The following is a 19529-nucleotide window of genomic DNA, read 5'->3' as shown; positions in this document are numbered from 1 at the left end:
TGCAGTTGTTAAATATATAGTGCAATAATAAAATGAGTGAACACATAGCGTTGATTTATTATACGTTGGTACCACAGAGAGGGGCTTTGGCAGAGAATACTATTGCCGTTATCATAAAGCGATCCTGGAACACTTTTCAGCAGATGCATCTGGTAGGATACAGGCAGGGCGGAGCAGAATACATCAGTTAGACCTCTGTCAGCTCGGTAGCCATAACAGACCGCACCTCTGCTTAACAGCCAGACGGGAAATGTACATTCTGCTTTACAAAATAAGTTTTCCTATTGTTACCTCATTAACGGCTAGATTTAGAGTTTTGTCGGTAAGGACCCGCGTAGCTAACGCTGGCTTTTTTCTGGCCGCACCTTTAAAATAACTCTGGTATTGAGAGTCCATATAATGTCAGCGTTAGGCTCCAAAAAAGGAGCGTAGAGCATATTTAACGCAACTGCAACTCTCGATACCAGAGTTGCTTACGGACGCGGCCAGCCTCAAAAACGTGCTCGTGCACGATTCCCCCATAGGAAACAATGGGGCTGTTTGAGCTGAAAAAAAACCTAACACCTGCAAAAAAGCCGCGTTCAGCTCCTAACGCAGCCCCATTGTTTGCTATGGGGAAACACCTCCTAAGTCTGCACCTAACACCCTAACATGTACCCCGAGTCTAAACACCCCTAACCTTACACTTATTAACCCCTATTCTGCCGCCCCCCGCTATCGCTGACCCCTGTATATTATTTTTAACCCCTAATCTGCCGCTCCGTAAACCGCCGCTACTTACATTATCCCTATGTACCCCTAATCTGCTGCCCCTAACACCGCCGACCCCATATTATATTTATTAACCCCTAACCTGCCCCCCACAACGTCGCCGCCACCTACCTACAATAATTAACCCCTAATCTGCCGACCGCAAAGAGCCGCCACCTACATTATAGCTATGTACCCCTAATCTGCTGCCCCTAACACCGCCGACCCCTATATTATATTTATTAACCCCTAATCTGCCCCCCCTCAACGTCGCCTCCACCTGCCTACACTTATTAACCCCTAATCTGCCAAGCGGACCGCACCGCTACTATAATAAAGTTATTAACCCCTAATCCGCCTCACTAACCCTATAATAAATAGTATTAACCCCTAATCTGCTCTCCCTAACATCGCCGACACCTAACTTCAATTATTAACCCCTAATCTGCCGACTGGAGCTCACCGCTATTCTAATAAATGTATTAACCCCTAAAGCTAAGTCTAACCTAACACTAACACCCTCCTAAGTTAAATATAATTTTTATCTAACGAAATTAATTAACTCTTATTAAATAAATTATTCCTATTTAAAGATAAATACTTACCTGTAAAATAAACCCTAATATAGCTACAATATAAATTATAATTATATTATAGCTATTTTAGGATTAATATTTATTTTACAGGTAACTTTGTAATTATTTTAACCAGGTACAATAGCTATTAAATAGTTAAAATAATTACAAATATACCTGTAAAATAAATCCTAACCTAAGTTACAATTAAACCTAACACTACACTATCAATAAATTAATTAAATAAAATACCTATAATTATCTACAATTAAACCTAACACTACACTATCAATAAATAAATTAAATACAATTCCTACAAATAAATACAATGAAATAAACTAACTAAAGTACAAAAAATAAAAAAGAACTAAGTTACAAAAAATAAAAAAATATTTACAAACATTAGAAATATATTACAACAATTTTAAACTAATTACACCTACTCTAAGCCCCCTAATAAAAAAACAAAGCCCCCCAAAATAAAAAAATGCCCTACCCTATTCTAAATTACTAAAGTTCAAAGCTCTTTTACCTTACCAGCCCTGAACAGGGCCCTTTGCGGGGCATGCCCCAAGAAGTTCAGCTCTTTTGCCTGTAAAAAAAAACATACAATACCCCCCCCAACATTACAACCTACCACCCACATACCCCTAATCTAACCCAAACCCCCCTTAAATAAACCTAACACTAAGCCCCTGAAGATCTCCCTACCTTGAGTCGTCTTCACCCAGCCGAGCCAAATTCTTCATCCAAGCGGGGCAGAAGAGGTCTTCCATCCGATTGAAGTCTTCATCCAAGAGGCATCTTCTATCGTCATCCATCCGGAGTGGAGCGGCAGCATCCTGAAGACCTCCGACGCGGAACATCCATCCTGGCCGACGACTGAATGACGAATGACGGTTCCTTTAAATGACGTCATCCAAGATGGCGTCCCTCGAATTCCGATTGGCTGATAGAATCCTATCAGCCAATCGGAATTAAGGTAGGAATATTCTGATTGGCTGATGGAATCAGCCAATCAGAATCAAGTTCAATCCGATTGGCTGATCCAATCAGCCAATCAGATTGAGCTCGCATTCTATTGGCTGTTCCGATCAGCCAATAGAATGCGAGCTCAATCTGATTGGCTGATTCAATCAGCCAATCAGATTTTTCCTACCTTAATTCCGATTGGCTGATAGAATCCTATCAGCCAATCGGAATTCGAGGGACGCCATCTTGGATGACGTCATTTAAAGGAACCGTCATTCGTCGTTCAGTCGTCGGCCAGGATGGATGTTCCGCGTCGGAGGTCTTCAGGATGCTGCCGCTCCACTCCGGATGGAGGACGATAGAAGATTCCTCTTGGATGAAGACTTCAATCGGATGGAAGACCTCTTCTGCCCCGCTTGGATGAAGACTTCTACCGGATGGAGGACCTCTTCTTGCTCCGCTTGGATGAAGAATTTGGCTCGGCTGGGTGAAGACGACTCAAGGTAGGGAGATCTTCAGGGGCTTAGTGTTAGGTTTATTTAAGGGGGGTTTGGGTTAGATTAGGGGTATGTGGATGGTGGGTTGTAATGTTGGGGGGGGGGGTATTGTATGTTTTTTTTTTTACAGGCAAAAGAGCTGAACTTCTTGGGGCATGCCCTGCAAAGGGCCCTGTTCAGGGCTGGTAAGGTAAAAGAGCTTTGAACTTTAGTAATTTAGAATAGGGTAGGACATTTTTTTATTTTGGGGGGCTTTGTTATTTTATTAGGGGGCTTAGAGTAGGTGTAATTAGTTTAAAATTGTTGTAATATATTTCTAATGTTTGTAAATATTTTTTTATTTTTTGTAACTTAGTTCTTTTTTATTTTTTGTACTTTAGTTAGTTTATTTCATTGTATTTATTTGTAGGAATTGTATTTAATTTATTTATTGATAGTGTAGTGTTAGGTTTAATTGTAGATAATTATAGGTATTTTATTTAATTAATTTATTGATAGTGTAGTGTTAGGTTTAATTGTAGATAATTATAGGTATTTTATTTAATTAATTTATTGATAGTGTAGTGTTAGGTTTAATTGTAACTTAGGTTAGGATTTATTTTACAGGTATATTTGTAGTTATTTTAACTATTTTAGCTATTAAATAGTTCTTAACTATTTAATAGCTATTGTACCTGGTTAAAATAATTACAAAGTTACCTGTAAAATAAATATTAATCCTAAAATAGCTATAATATAATTATAATTTATATTGTAGCTATATTAGGGTTTATTTTACAGGTAAGTATTTATCTTTAAATAGGAATAATTTATTTAATAAGAGTTAATTAATTTCGTTAGATAAAAAATATATTTAACTTAGGGGGGTGTTAGTGTTAGGGTTAGACTTAGCTTTAGGGGTTAATACATTTATTAGAATAGCGGTGAGCTCCAGTCGGCAGATTAGGGGTTAATAATTGAAGTTAGGTGTCGGCCATGTTAGGGAGGGCAGATTAGGGGTTAATACTATTTATTATAGGGTTAGTGAGGCGGATTAGGGGTTAATAACTTTATTATAGTAGCAGTGCGGTCCGCTCGGCAGATTAGGGGTTAATAAGTGTAGACAGGTGGAGGTGACATTGAGGGGGGCAGATTAGGGGTTAATAAATATAATATAGGGGTCGGCGGTGTTAGGGGCAGCAGATTAGGGGTACATAGCTATAATGTAGGTGGCGGCTCTTTGCGGTCGGCAGATTAGGGGTTAATTATTGTAGGTAGGTGGCGGCAACGTTGTGGGGGGCAGGTTAGGGGTTAATAAATATAATATAGGGGTCGGCGGTGTTAGGGGCAGCAGATTAGGGGTACATAAGGATAATGTAGGTGGCGGTCGGCAGATTAGGGGTTAAAAAAGTGGCGGCAATGTGGGGGGACCTCGGTTTAGGGGTACATAGGTAGTTTATGGGTGTTAGTGTACTTTAGAGTACAGTAGTTAAGAGCTTTATGAACCGGCATTAGCCCAGAAAGCTCTTAACTACTGACTTTTTTCTGCGGCTGGAGTTTTGTCGTTAGAATTCTAACGCTCACTTCAGACACGACTCTAAATACCGGAGTTAGAAAGATCCCATTGAAAAGATAGGATACGCAATTGACGTAAGGGGATCTGCGGTATGGAAAAGTCGCGGCTGAAAAGTGAGCGTTAGACCCTTTTTTGACTGACTCCAAATACCGGAGGTAGCCTAAAACCAGCGTTAGGAGCCTCTAACTCTGGTTTTCACGGCTACCGCCAAACTCCAAATCTAGGCCTAAGAGAGGGTGGGGCCTCTATATAGCAACAAGGCCAATATAAGAGCCCGGCCCACTGGGCATTTGCCCTGTATGCCCTATGGCCAGTCCGGGCCTGGATACAGGAGTATCACAAGAACATAGCTCCGCCCTCTGCTTTTCCCCAGACAGTAAGTTGCACAATATTATACCATCTAGTCTAACCTGTAAACTGCAAGAGCTTTACCGATTTCACTTCACCAAATGATTTGTATTCTTCTGCTCTAATTATAACTTGCAAAAGTCACAATATGCAAACAAACCAAAACAGGCTCCCGGGACAATCATCTCATGGGACAGGAAGACAAAAAGCCGAGGCATTCAGCAACTACACAGAGATGGTACGGAGATTTAATAGTTAAACGTGAATCTGTTGCCTTCCTCTAATATCACTTAAATCTCTGGTGAGACGATCTGAAAGGGAGAGGTCTCTGAAAGTATTACAAATACACATTTTAGTTTGAGAAACCTTTACACTATGGGAAGTTTCTTTGAGGTCATGTTGAGGAATTATGTGGACATTCTTTTATTGTTTATTTTAGATCTGTTTATATCCTTGTGCAGGTTCTTGCTGAGGTGCAGAGATGTCTACATTACAATATAATGCTTAGTGAAATGTAAATCATTAGTTGAATCTCTGAAATTGTATTTAAAAAGTGCCATACTTCCATGTGTATACATCTTTTTATTTGTTGTAGTATTGAGGAAGATTCATGAAGGAATATGAGTTTATATAAATGATTTAAAGACTTTATAAATAAGGAATACACACATTTATCAGTAGCTATGGCTTCAACTATCACCTCTTTGCTGATGATACTCAGATCTACCTATCCACCCCTGCACTCTCTCCTTCTGTCCTTTTTCACATTGGTGTCTCCTTATCTGGCATTTCTTCTTGGATGGCCTCTCACCACCTAAAAATCAACATGTCCAAGAGCTACTTATAATCCCCCGCTCTAATTCTTCCCCGGTTTCTAACTTTTCAATCACTGTTAGAGACACCACTATCTCACAATCACCCCAAGTCCACTGCTTAGAAGTTACACTTGACTCCAATCTGTCCTTCATACCCCACATCCAATTGCTCTCTTCATCCTGTCGCGACCACCTGCGTAATATCTCCAAAATTCATCCGTTTCTAAATGCTAAAACTATTAAACAGCTAATCCACTCCATGGTAATTTCCCGACTTGACTACTGTAATAACCTACTAACTGGCCTTTATCTCTCCCCTCTTCAATCCATCCTAAATGCCTCTGCTAGGCTAATCCACCTCTCTTGATGCTCTGTATCTGCTGAACCTCTTTGTGAGTCCCTTCAATGGTTCCCCATTCACAGCAGAATTAAATTCAAAATTCTCACCCTGACCTACAAAGCCCTCACCAATGCTGCCCACCCTACCTGTCCTCACTCATCAACAATTATACTCCAGCCCGTTCCCTAAGATCCAACAATAACCTGCTCCTTGCATCTTCTACCATTACCTCCTCCCATGCTAGACTACAGGACTTCCCTTGTGCAGCACCAACCATCTGGAACGGACTTCCTCGAGTTGTCAGACTTTGCCCTAACCTTTCCTCCTTTAAATGTTCCCTAAAGACCTTTCTGTTCAGGGAAGCCTATCTCCAAATCCGTAACAAATTAATTCTACTTGCTTAATAGCTGCCCTCATCTATCTCCCCACTAACATCATCCTCACCTTTGCAGTCCCCACCTCTTATTTCTCACCCTCCTACCATCTAGATTGTAAATTTACACGGGAACAGGGCCCTCAATTCCCCCTGTATTTGTTTGTTAATCTTTGTCTGGTGTCTTTTATATTGTATTGTACTGTACTTTTATCTTTGTACCCATGGACAGTGCTGCGGAACCTGTTGGCGCTTTATAAAAAAAATAAAAAAAATAATTTATATACATATTTTCTCTTTTTGGATCTTGGTATAACACCATAAGTCTTGCAGAGTTTAGCAAACAAGGATAATTTTTTACTGTGTACAGTCACAAAGCAAGTGAAATGATTTTTAATAAACCAGTTTAAAGGGTGAATGTGTCCCTTACATATTAGCATTAATGACTAGAGGGCTATATTTATCCCCTGCAGATATATCTTGGCTACAAAGACTAGCTCTCTTTTCTTACTGTATTGGTAAAACATACCTGCACTAAGCTTTCAGAACAGATCTCTGGTATGAACTAATTTGGCTGAATATGGTTACCCGGTTTATTTGTTCCTTACCTAGTTATATTACTTATTACAGGACCATTATGACTGGGGCTTGAGAGCTATTAAATCTGTACTGGTTGTCGCTGGCTCTTTGAAGAGAGGAGACCCAGGCCGTCCAGAGGACCAGGTGCTTATGAGAGCCCTTCGTGATTTCAACATTCCTAAGATAGTCACTGATGATATGCCTGTCTTCATGGGTCTGATTGGGGACCTCTTCCCAGCTCTGGACGTCCCCAGAAAAAGAGACCTAGAGTTTGAGGGGTTTGTGAAACAGGCAGTTCTGGACCTTAAACTGCAGGCAGAGGACAACTTTGTTCTGAAGGTAAGACATTAATGCGTGTGCAGCAATTAATATTGGTTGTTTGTAGCTAATGTTCAAGCATTTTCCATAGCTCCGCACATTTAATACTTTTTTGTTTTGGCAGTCAGTGGTATTGCATTGTGAGCTAAAAAACTATGAATGTGACTGGGGGGGGGGGTGCAGAAAAAAATAATTCAGGTTGTGCTCTGCGGACTGTAGGTGTATACTACACAGTAAATTATCAAATTAATTGCTGGTATTTTTTTTGTTTTGCAAAAGGATTTTGGGCTTTGTAAACTCAGGTAGGACCTTGCAAAAGAGGCAGAGTGATCTACAAGATGAATGCACCACTCCAGACATTCTGTGCACATTTAGGGAAAGAGATAAATATGAAGACTATTGAAAGGAAAAAGCAGCACTAGGGGTTACATGTATACTAACGGCTTATAAATGTAGGTTCAGGAGATTTAATTTGTTGGACATTAAAAGCACATGGCAGGATTTGAGGAGCCACAAATGGCAAGTAACTTGTGGGTATAGATAAATGCACTGTAAAGGAACAATGGTTGGTTTACAGATAAGAATGATTTCTTCCCAATCATGTCAGTTATAAGTAAGTACATCAATGCCTGGATTAAGGTCCTCTGGAAGAGAGTTTCTTGCTTACCAGGATATATTTCTGACATAGATTAATACTTCTGTGTCTCGTGTGCAGATTGTTCAGCTGGAAGAGCTCCTTGCGGTTCGTCATTCTGTATTTATTGTGGGCAATGCTGGCACAGGCAAGTCTCAAGTTCTAAAGTCTCTGAACAAGACCTATCAGATCATGAAGAGGCGCCCGGTGTGGACTGATCTGAATCCTAAAGCAGTCACCAATGATGAACTGTTTGGTATTATCAACCCATCAACAAGAGAATGGAAAGATGGTAAATGTCTCTGTCTCCTTGAACCCATGTTTACCTGTGAGAATTATCCAAGGAAGAACGTTTATTTCCACATATTTTGTCCCTCTGTGACCTTCTGCTGCTAATTATGTCCCATCCATATAATGCGTCCCAATGCTCTATATAACCATTTCCCCTACCCTATAGCTCAGTTTAACCCTCTCCATATCTCCTCCTGTTATGTCATACAAGTCCTACCATCCTATTGCTTGATGAAACCTCACCCTATAAGTCCTTCTGTAGCTCTATATAACATTACCTATGTCCCATCCTGTCGTCTCCTTAAAGTTTCTTCAATTGCTCCTTATAGCCCTCCATATAACTTATTCCTTTGGCTCATATTAACCCTCCCTCCTTCCTTATAACCCATACTATATAACTCCTAATGCTTCATATAACTTTCTTTATAGCTCCTTATAACCCATACTATATCTCTCTGTATGCTCCATATAACTCTCTTTATAGCTCCTTATAACCCATACTATATACCTGCCTACTGCTCCCTACCTATAACTCCTATAGCTCCTTATAACTCATACTATATACCTCTGTATGCTCCATATAACTCTCTTTATAGCTTCCTATAACCCATACTATATACATGCCTACTGCTCCCTACCTATAACTCCTATAGCTCCTTATAACCCATACTATATACCTCAGAATGCGGCCCTGAATAGTAGAGTCTTCAGGAAGCACTTGAAGCTTTTAAAACTAGGGGAGATTCTTGTGGAGCGAGGCAGAGAGTTCCATAAGATGGGAGACAGTCTGGAGAAATCTTGTGAGGAGGTAACAAGAGAGCAATAGATTAGGACATCATGAGCAAAGGGGACGGGAGGGAGAGTATCTGGAGACAAGGTCTGAGATGTAGGGGGGAGCAATGCAATTGTGTGTCAGAGTGAGAATTTTGTGTTTAATCCTGGAGGCAAGAGGAAGCCAGTGAAGGGACTGGCAGAGAGGTGCGGCAGATGAAGAGCGATGTGCAAGGAAGATGAGCCTAGCAGAGGTATTCATTATGGATTGTAAAGGAGCTAGACGGCAACTAGGCAGACTAGAGAGGATAGAGTTGCAGTAGTTGAGAGTAGGATGAGAGAGTGAATTAAAATCTTGGGTAAGGAAATGTCTAATTTTAGCGATGTTTTTTTAAGGTGGAAGCGGCAGGCTTTAGCCAAGGACTAAATGTGAGGAGGGAAAGAAAGATCTGAGTCAAGTGTGACCCCAAGACATTGGGCATGTGAGGTTGGGGAAATGATGGAGTTATCAACAGTTATAGAGACATGGGGGGGTGGAGATTTTGGAAGAAGGGGGGGAAATAAGGATCTCAGTTTTGGAGAGATTTAGCTTGAAGTAGTGTGAGGACATCCAAGATGAGATATGAGAGAGACAGTTAGTGACACGGGTTAGCAAGGAAGGAAATAGTTCTGGTGCAGAAAGGTAGATTTGGGTATCGTCGGCATACAAATGATAATGAAACCCATGGGACTTTATTAAGGAACCTAGTGAGGATGTGTAGATTGAGAAGAGAAGGGGACCGAGGGCAGAGCCTTGCAGTACCCCAACAGAAAGAGGTAATGGGGAAGAGGATGCCCCAGAGAAGGCTACACTAAAGGTATGGTTAGATAGATAGGAAGAGAACCAAGAGAGAGCTGTATCACAGATCCCAAAGGATTGGAGGGTATGGGGCAAAAGAGGGTGGTCGGCAGTATCAAAGGCTGCAGACAGATCCAGGAGGATAAGTAGAGAGAAGTGGCCTTTTGATTTTGCTGTAAGTAGGTCATTGGTAACCTTAACAATTGCTGTCTCTGTTGAGTGAAGGGGGCAAAATCCAGATTGCAGTGGGTCAAGGAGGGAGTTTAATGTAAGGTACAAGATATCTAACAGCGCTCAGCCCGGTTCCTTATAGCTCCTGGATAGAGGGTATCTAGCTTACCCTAGTTTAATGTAAGGACATGGGATAGATGTGCATATACTAGCTTTTCAAGAAGCTTTGAGGCAAGAGGTAGTAGGGAAATAGGGCGGTAGTTGGATGGAGAGGTTGGATCGAGAGAAGTTTTTTTGAGGATAGGTCTGACTAATGCATGTTTAAGAGATGTGGGAACTATACCAGTGCTGAGGGAGAGGTTGAAGATGTGTGTGAGTATAGGGGTAAGGGTAGAAGCGAGGGAGGGGAGTAGTTGTGAGGGGATGGGGTCGAGGGGACAGGTAGTGAGGTGAGAGGATAGTATTAGGGCTTAAACTTCATCCTCTGTAACAGGGGCAAAAGAGCTACATTTATGGCTATGTGGGTTTTGGATGATTGTAAGCTTTTGAGGGGGTGGGAGACTGGTAGCATGTACCTCTTACTGCTCCATATAACCCTTCATATAACTCCTATAGCTCATTATAACCCATACTATATACATCCTACTGCTCCATATAACCCTCCCTATAATTCCTATAGCTCATTATAACCCATACTATATGCATCCTACTGCTCTATATAACCCTTAATATAACTCCTATAGGTGCTCAATATAACCCTCATATAACTCCTATAGCTCATTATAACCCATACTATATACCCCCTACTGCTCCATATAACCCTTCATATAACTCCTATAGATCATAATAACCCATACCATATGTCATGAGATGCAGGACACAGCATGGAAGGTACAACACTATTTTATTGCACAGCATAGATGTATACAGCTTGCACAACACATCTAACTTAGTAACTGTGACATAGACAATAACGGCTATAAGTCACACCTCCCACTCTCATCACACTATATATATCCTACTGCTCAATATAACCCTTCATATAATTCCTATAGGTGCTCAATATAACCCTCATATAACTCATTATAATCCATACTATATAATCCTTCATATAACGCATATAGCTCATTATAACCCATACTATATACATCCTACTGCGCTATATAACCCTTCATATAACTCCTGTAGCTCATGTATAACCCATACTACATGCCTCCTACTGCTCTATTTTACTCTTTATATAACTCCTATAGCTCATTATAACCCATACTATATACATCCTATTGCTCTATATAACCCCTCATATAACTCAAATAGCTCATTATAACCCATACTATATACATTCTACTGCTTTATATAACCCTTCATATAACTCCTATAGCTCATTATAAACCCATACTATATACATCCTACTGCTCCATATAACCCTTCATATAACTCCTATAGCTCCTTATAACCCATAATATATACATAATACTGCTCCATACAACTGTCCCTATAACTCCTATATCTCATTATAACCCAAACTACAAACCTCCTACTGCTCCATTTAACCCTTCATATAACTCCTATAGCTCATTATAACCCATACTACATACCTCCTACTGCTCTATATAACTCTTCATATAACTCCTATAGCTCATTATAACCCATACTACATGTGTAGTTCCATATAGCCAATTGAAGTAGCTCCTCCTATAGCTGAAGATAACACTTACTTATATTTCCTCCTATTTTATATTTGTAAATATTTTTCCATATAAGCCATTTCTTGAACATGTATATTTGGACCCTTTTATTCAGACACTTTTACATTCCAGGGCTGTTTTCTACTATTATGCGTGAACTGGCAAATATCACACATGATGGCCCCAAGTGGATTGTGCTTGATGGTGACATTGATCCAATGTGGATTGAATCATTGAACACAGTTATGGACGATAATAAGGTAATAAAAAGACCGTAAAGCTCATAGGAGTAAAATACACTAATGAGAGAGGTATGTTTCATGTATTAGCCTCTGCTACTAATGACTGGTTTCCTGGGATCTGGGGAGCAGTCGGCCAGAAGCAAGACTAAGGGTCTAACATAATATGCATACATAGCAGCTCAGAAGAGATACCCTTAGATAGCAGAACAAGTATAAGTGCACAATTTCAGACATCTGGTAAGATATTTATACATCAAACAGACATATTAAGCCATTCTCTTCAGAATCTCAGGGGCCTATCAGATGTCTTCCAAAGTCACTAATCTCTCAGACCCAGGAAAGTCCACCCGATTCCTTCTACAGCTCCATTTAGCTAAACCAGTCAGAAAGGTGATGCCTTTTATAGTCTGTAAGATTTTGTGAGGGGATGATTCTTAAGCCTGAGAGTCTGTAATGGGGATGATATAAATGCTGAATCATCAGTTACTTACATGTGAGGTTTTCCATCATATTTCTTCACTTTATTTCCATAAAGTGGCCCTTTGCTGTTACATTCTCGGGTATAATGGAGAAGGAGACTAGATGTTTAGACCTAAGGACTATTAATAATGTTATTTACACAAGCCATACACGTACATCAAAGCAGGACAAGGGTTCCCTACACAAGTGATAAAAGCCGCTTGACGTGTCTGTGCATGGAGGTCAGTCGTTTCTCTCCTTCCTTTACATAATAAGACAGCGGGCCTGATTGTCTAAAGCTCTAAGAAGTCTCCTCAATATGAGCGATGTCAATAAAAAAAAAAGGATAAATTAAAATTTTACTTTGAGAAAAGTTTATCTCACTATACAGGTTGTGTATGTGAAAGAGACTCCCACTATAATGTCTAAAAAAATGCCAAAGATTTTGTAATTTTCTCCATGCGGGCATGCGTTTGATCATCAGGCCTAGAGTAAGATACCTATGGATATGTACAAATGAGGGCAAAGGTGAGCAGTAATATTGAACAAATGGAATAATATTTTTGATGGTGGTTCCCTTAATTTATGGTAAACCGTATTCGTATATAGGATGGGAAGTGCTGGATCATAAGATAGAATAAAATACTCTATTAGTTATCATTGTTAAAAGCCCCAAGACAGATGACCCAATGCTTAATTCATATTTCTTTCATTTAAGTGGCAAGAGTCCATGAGCTAGTGACGTATGGGATATACATTCCTACCAGGAGGGGGCAAAGTTTCCCAAACCTCAAAATGCCTATAAATAAACCTCCCACCACACTCATTCCTCAGTTTTACAAACTTTGCCTCCTGTGGAGGTGGTGAAGTAAGTTTGTGCTTGATTTCTTCTATGATAGGAGCTGCTAAGCATTTTGAAGCCAAATTCCACTCAGAGTACAGTGTTTGTCAGAGGGATGTGAAGAGAGTATCACCTATTGATTTCATGGTTTCACTCATGAGAAATCTTTTCAAAGGCTCTCTGTAATCGGTCTCTGTAATCTCCTACCTCCCTTTTCAGATTGACAATGTACTCTTATACCATTACCTCTGCTGATATTTTTCAGTACTGGTTTGGCTGTCTGCTATATATGGATGGGTGTCTTCTGGTAAGTATGTATAATTTTTTAAGACATTCTGATCTATGTTTGGCGCTTTATGTTATATTGTAAAGTTTAAAATATATGTGTTTACTTATATTTGCCATGAGTCAGGTCTATGTATATTTTTGCAGTCTAGCAGTTTCAGTATGAGAATCATGTTTTAGGAAGTTTATATAAACTTTTTTTCTTACCTGAGATTTTAGTCTTTTTTTTCCAATTTGTTTTTCTTTCATTTTTGTGGGCAAATCTAGGCTCGTGTGGACGCAAAATGCTGTTATTTATTGCGTCATTCTTGGCGCGAAAAAATTTGTGGCGCAAAGTTGCGCCTATAGTGGCACAAGTTTTGTCATTTCCTAGTTGTTTTGGTGCGAAGTCGCGCTTATGATGCAAGTTGCGTCATTTCCTGGTGTTGGTTTGGCGGCCAAAAAATAATAATTTTTTTTTCACTTTTGTGTCGTGGGTCATACTAAAGATTTTTATTTTTTTTTACCCCGCTTCTTTTTATGCTTCTTGTTCTCTTTATTTTTTTCCCATTCCTGAAACTGCTATATGAGGAAATTGAATATTTCCATTTTGTTTAAATGTTACATTTTTCCTTTTACATTTTACAAGTTGTCTCAGACTGATCCTGACTCTGTTACTGTAGAAACTAAGATGCCCGAACACATTTCTTCATCAAGCTAATTGTGTTTTTTATTGTCAAGCTGATTTTATTCTCTTCAGCTCAATTATGTGTCATTTATTTATCTTATGCTGATAATGTTTCTATATGCACAAATACATTTACCGTTTTTAATTTTTCAGTTTAATGTACCTGATTAGTTCTGCAGATTTCACATGTTATTACTGCAATCATAAGAAGGCTATGACTGCCTTTGTGTCTTCAAATAAACATAAGATCTTTTTAAAATTGTTATAAGATTTAATCAATTTTGTTTTGACCGACAGCATACTTAAGTTTATTCTACTGATGAGGGTTTCTTTGGCTCAAAGGATCCTGCATCAGAGACTGTATTTGACAAATCTTCTTTTTTATTTTTGAACCTTTTCTTTTTTTATATTTGTTCTTTATTAAGGAAGTTTTGATAATTTTAGTCTTGTCCTCCTATTAAATATGTTATATTTATTTAAAGATTTCTTTAGATTGCTAGAATGGTTTAAACCTGATTCCTTTTTTGGGAATGTACTACTATTTCTATGGAAGTTAGTACTTATTTTCAGAATCTTTTTAAGTTTCAATTTTACCTTAAAGAGCATATTTACATACTGTGTATATTCTTAGTTCAGCTATAGCTATGGCTGACATTGCTGCTCTTTCAACTTTATTGTTGGACTGTTAGTATAAGCAGTTTTCAGATTCTGAAGTATATAACATTGTTCATTTACTTCAAAATGTATTCATTTTATTTATGATACTATATTTGTTGTCCTTTAAGATTAATTTCAAGTCTATGTTTTTAGCTTTTCTTTTTAGAAGAGCTTTATGGTTTTAATCTTGAATTTTGACATGGTCTAAATATATTTTAATATCTCTATCTTTTTAGGATAATAATTTGTTTTGATTTCTATTATCTCCACTATATCTTGAGGTAAAAGAGTTTTTTTCTGCCATACTTTTTGGCCGGTGATGTAGATCAATTGTTAAATGCCCTTACTACAAAAGCTTGTTCTAAGATCCAAGGGTCACAGGTTCATATCTGGCAGGGTCAATAAAATATGTACAATTTATTTGAGTAATAATAACTATTAATATTCAGCTGCCAATTTGGTTAACTCCGAGTGCAAGTGCTGAAAAAGCGTGTTTTTGAGTCCTACTAAGGGAAAAGGGCTATGCAAATACTAGTTATTAAGACTTCATGAAGGTGCAGTTCTCAAACCAGTTCTTCTTGTGCGGGGCAGATTGTTATTTTTGGATGGATTCAGTCCAAGGTCTATAGAATATTATTCTTAGAGTTTTGGATAGATTTTTAGAATGAGACCTTCTATGGGAAGGTTCAGGTTTTTTTCTGAAGTATATTTCAGAACTGGGATTTTTTTTTTCAGAGGTGCTTGTACCAGTTCCTTAGCAGGAACAGGGTTTGGCTTTCTATTCAAGTCTATCCTTTGTCCCAAAGAAGGAAGATATATTCAGACCAATCTTGGATCTGAAAACTTTAAATCATTTTGTGAGTGTCCCAACTTTCAAGATGGCGACTATAAGGACTTTTATGCCTTTTGTTCAGCAAGGTTATTACATGTTCACAATAGTTGTACGGGGCGCTTATCCTAACATTCCAATTCATTCAGACCACTTTCGGTTTCTGAGATTCTCTTTTTTAGGCAAGCTTTACCAATTTGTCGCTTTTTCCATTTGGTCTAGTGACAGCTCCAAAAGTCTTTTCAAAGGTTCATGGTGCCCTTCTATCTGTATTCAGAGAGCAGGGTATTGTGGCGTTTTCCTTATTTTGGATGATATCTTGGTACTAGCTCAATCCTTTCATTTCGCAGAATCTTACACAAATCAACTAGTGTTGTTTTTTCAAAGACATGGTTGGAGGATCAATTTACCTAAGAGTTTAGTGATTCCTCAGGCAAGGGTCACCTTTTAAGGTTTCCAGATAAATTCAGTGTCCATGAATCTGTCTTTAACAGTCAAGAGTTGAATGAAATTCGTTTTAGCCTGTCTAAACCTTCAGTCTCTATTATTCTCTTCAGTGGCTATGTGCAGGGAAGTTTTTAGGTTTCATGACTTTAGCATTTGATGCGATCCCCTTTGCTAATTTTCCTATGAGACCTTTGCAGCTTTGCATGCTGAAGCTATGGTGCAGGGATTATTCTCAGGTATCACAGTACAGATATACTTAAATCCCAACACTCAACTCTCTCTGACTTGGTGGTTAGACCATCATCGTATTATCAGGGGGCCTTCTTTGTTTGTCCTTCCAGGACTGTATTCTTATGGATTCAATTTTTACAGGTTGGGGAGCTGTCTGGGGTTTGCTGACAGCACAAAGGGTTTGGAAACCTCAAGAGGTGAGGTTACCAATTATTATTTTAGAACTCTGTGCTATTTTCAGAACTCTTCAGGCTTGGCCTCAATTTAAGAGAGAATGTTTTATTAGTTTTCAAACAGACAATATCAATATCACAGTATAACTGTGGCATATGTCAATCATCAGGGAGGGATTCGCAGTCCTTTAGCGATGAAAATAAGTATCTCAAATACATTTTTGGGCAGAATTCAACTCCTGTCTAATTTTTGTGATTTATATCCCAGGTGTAGACAATTGGGAGGCTGATTATCTCAGCTGCCAGACTTTACATTCAGGGGAGTGGTCTCTCCATTCAGATGTGTTTTTTCAGATTGTACAGATGTGGGGCCTTCCAGAAATAGTTCTGATGGCCTCTCATCCAAACAATACATTTCCCAGATACCTTTCCAGGTTCAGGGATCCTCAGGCGGAGATGGTGGATACGTTAGCAGTTTCTTGTTTTCTGCTTACATTTTTCTGCCTCTGGTTCTTCTTTCAAGGGTGATCTCCAAGATCATAATGTAACAGTCTCATCTGTTTCTGGTAGCACCAGCATGGCCTCACAGGTTTTAGTATGTGGTTCTTGTCCGAATATCCAGTTGCCAACCTTGGCCACTTCCTCTAAGATCAGACTTTCTGTCTCATAGGCCATTTTTCCATCAGGATCTCAAATTGTTAAATTTGAAGGTATGGAATTTGAACGCTTAGTGCTTAGTCATAGAGGTGTCTCTGACTCAGGGGTTAACACTATGTTACAGGCTTGTAAATATGTTTCAAGAAACATTTGTTTTCAGGTTTGGAAAACCTATATTTCATGGTTCTTTTCATAAATTCTCTTGGCATTCTTTTAGAATTCCTAGAATTTTATAATTTCTTGAGGATGGTTGGATAAGGTTTTGTCTGCAAGTACTTTAAATGGACAAATCTCTGCTCTTTCTGTTTTATTTCATAGAAAGTTTTCTAAACTTCCTGATATTCACTGTTTTGTTCAGGCTTTGGTTCGTATCAAACCTGTTATTTAATTAATTTCCCCTCCTTGGAGTCTTAATTTGGTTTTAAGGATTTTGCAGGCTCCTCCTTTTGAGCCTATGCATTATTTGGATATTAAACTGCTTTCTTGGAAAGTGTTGTTCCTTTTGGCTATCTCTTCTGCTGGAAGAGTTTCTGAGTTATCAGCTCTCTCTTGTGAGCCTCCTTATCTGATTTTCCATCAAGATGAAGCTGTTTTGCAGACTTAAGTCAAATTCCTTCCTAAAGTTGTGAATTCTATCAACATTAGTACGGGAATTGTTGTTCCTTCTTTGTGTCTTAATCCTAAGAATTCTCTGGAAAGATCTTTACATTCTTTGGATTTCAGAAAGACGTCTAGTCTTTTTTTTTCTTCCTGGTTCTAGGAAAGGTCAGAAAGCCTTTGCCATTATTTTGGCATCTTGGTTAAAGCTTTTTGATTCACAAAGCTTATTTGGAGGCGGGACAGTCTCCGCCTCAGAGAATTACAGCTCATTCTACTAGATCAGTCGTTTCTTCTTGGACTTTTAAGAATGAAGCTCATATTTGCAAAAGCAGCAACTTGGCTTTCCTTGCATACATTTACTAAATTTTACCATTTTTATGTATTTGCAGTCTTTGGTAGGAAAGTTCTTCAGGCAGCTGTCTCAGTTTGATTCTACTGCTTATGATTTAAGTTTTTTTTAACTCATTTTTACACCTCACTACTTGGCTATTCCTTAAACTGAGGAATGAGTGTGGTGGGAGGTGTATTTATAGGCATTTTGAGGTTTGGGAAACTTTGCCCCCTCCTGGTAGGATTGTATATCCCATACGTCACTAGCTCATGGACTCTTTCCACTATGAAAGAAATTAATTTATTAGGTAAGTTCTTACATAAATGATGTTTTATCACATTATGAATACAACTTGACTATTAAGGAATATTTCTTGTGAAACTGTTATCCTTGTTTTTAAAGAAAAAGTAAGTTCTTTTATTCATCCAAGTTGGTGCTCCTTGGATCATTAGGTAAACACAGCTATGGATATGTGGCCATTACCCTATCTTTATGAGAAAACAGTCCATCTTATAGTTGGTTAGTTCAAGCAAACACAGATCATCCTATTTACATTGATTTGTTTATAGGCTCTTTTAGCACCAAACTGGCACATGGTTATTATTATTATTATTACTATTATTAGATAGTTGCAGAGCGCCAACAGGTTCGCAGTGCTATTTTGTACCAAATAATGCTGCTTCTTTATGACTAAAGGATTATTCTGTTAAGTGAACTCTTATGGGTTTTTCTTCATTATTTTAGGTCCTTACCTTGGCCAGCAATGAGCGTATCCCACTAAACCCCACCATGAGACTGGTGTTTGAGATTAGTCACTTGCGCACCGCAACTCCGGCCACTGTATCTCGAGCAGGTAAGGTACCTGGATTGGTCATTAGACTTTCCTGAAATCAAATAACATGTTCATAATCTGGTTACTAAATACTACCTGATATATCAGTCTAGAAAATAATGTGTAACCTTATAACGTACCAAACTAAAGAAGATGGAACAAGATATAGCAAAAAGACGTGAAACGAAGTACAGAAAACAAATGTAACCTTATGCACAGAGATGCTCTGGTTATTATGCAGAACTGCAAGATAGTTATGTTTAAGTGGTTGGACCCATGTCTGTTAAATGTTGTTTTTTTTACATATGAGGATTCCTCCAGCGTCTAATTACAGAACTTCACCTAACAGGACTTATGTCTGTCTCCTCGCAGGAATCCTGTATCTTAACCCTGCGGATCTGGGCTGGAATCCTCCAGTCACCAGCTGGATAGACAAGAGGGAGGTCCAGTCAGAGAGAGCCAACCTGACCATTTTGTTTGACAAGTACCTGCCACTGTGCCTGGACACACTCAGGACAAGGTGATAAACCCAAACCAGTGTCATTGTCCTTGAGGAGTAAACATAAGAGTGGTGCAATTCCTCTTATAGTGCTACCGGTAGAGGAACACAAAATGTTTGTACCACTGTCCCTCTTATTGCCCCTCTTATTGTCGTATTGCCCCTCTTATTGTCTCACTGCCCCTCTAATTGTCTCACTGCCCCTCTTATTGGCCTCTTTTTATCAAAGGTCTTGCAGATCAGGTCCGCAAGACCTCTCTAAAT

At 38.9% G+C, this 19529-nt stretch overlaps 1 protein-coding gene across 1 annotated transcript in view; it reads left to right on the top strand.

The window, feature by feature from the left end:
• Positions 1–19529, top strand: part of DNAH9 (dynein axonemal heavy chain 9) — a 739144-nt gene that overhangs the window by 179932 nt on the left and 539683 nt on the right. Inside the window, exons 30-34 of the mRNA XM_053688948.1 lie at positions 6856–7143; positions 7838–8048; positions 11648–11775; positions 18679–18787; positions 19139–19286. Coding sequence (XP_053544923.1) covers positions 6856–7143; positions 7838–8048; positions 11648–11775; positions 18679–18787; positions 19139–19286 — 884 coding nt within the window. The remainder of the gene's footprint in view (positions 1–6855; positions 7144–7837; positions 8049–11647; positions 11776–18678; positions 18788–19138; positions 19287–19529) is intronic.

The sequence above is a fragment of the Bombina bombina genome, chromosome 1 (assembly GCF_027579735.1).
Source record: "Bombina bombina isolate aBomBom1 chromosome 1, aBomBom1.pri, whole genome shotgun sequence".
NCBI lineage: Eukaryota > Metazoa > Chordata > Amphibia > Anura > Bombinatoridae > Bombina > Bombina bombina.
Note: the sequence above shows the minus strand (reverse complement) of the source record. Positions and strands in the feature narration are given on the sequence as shown.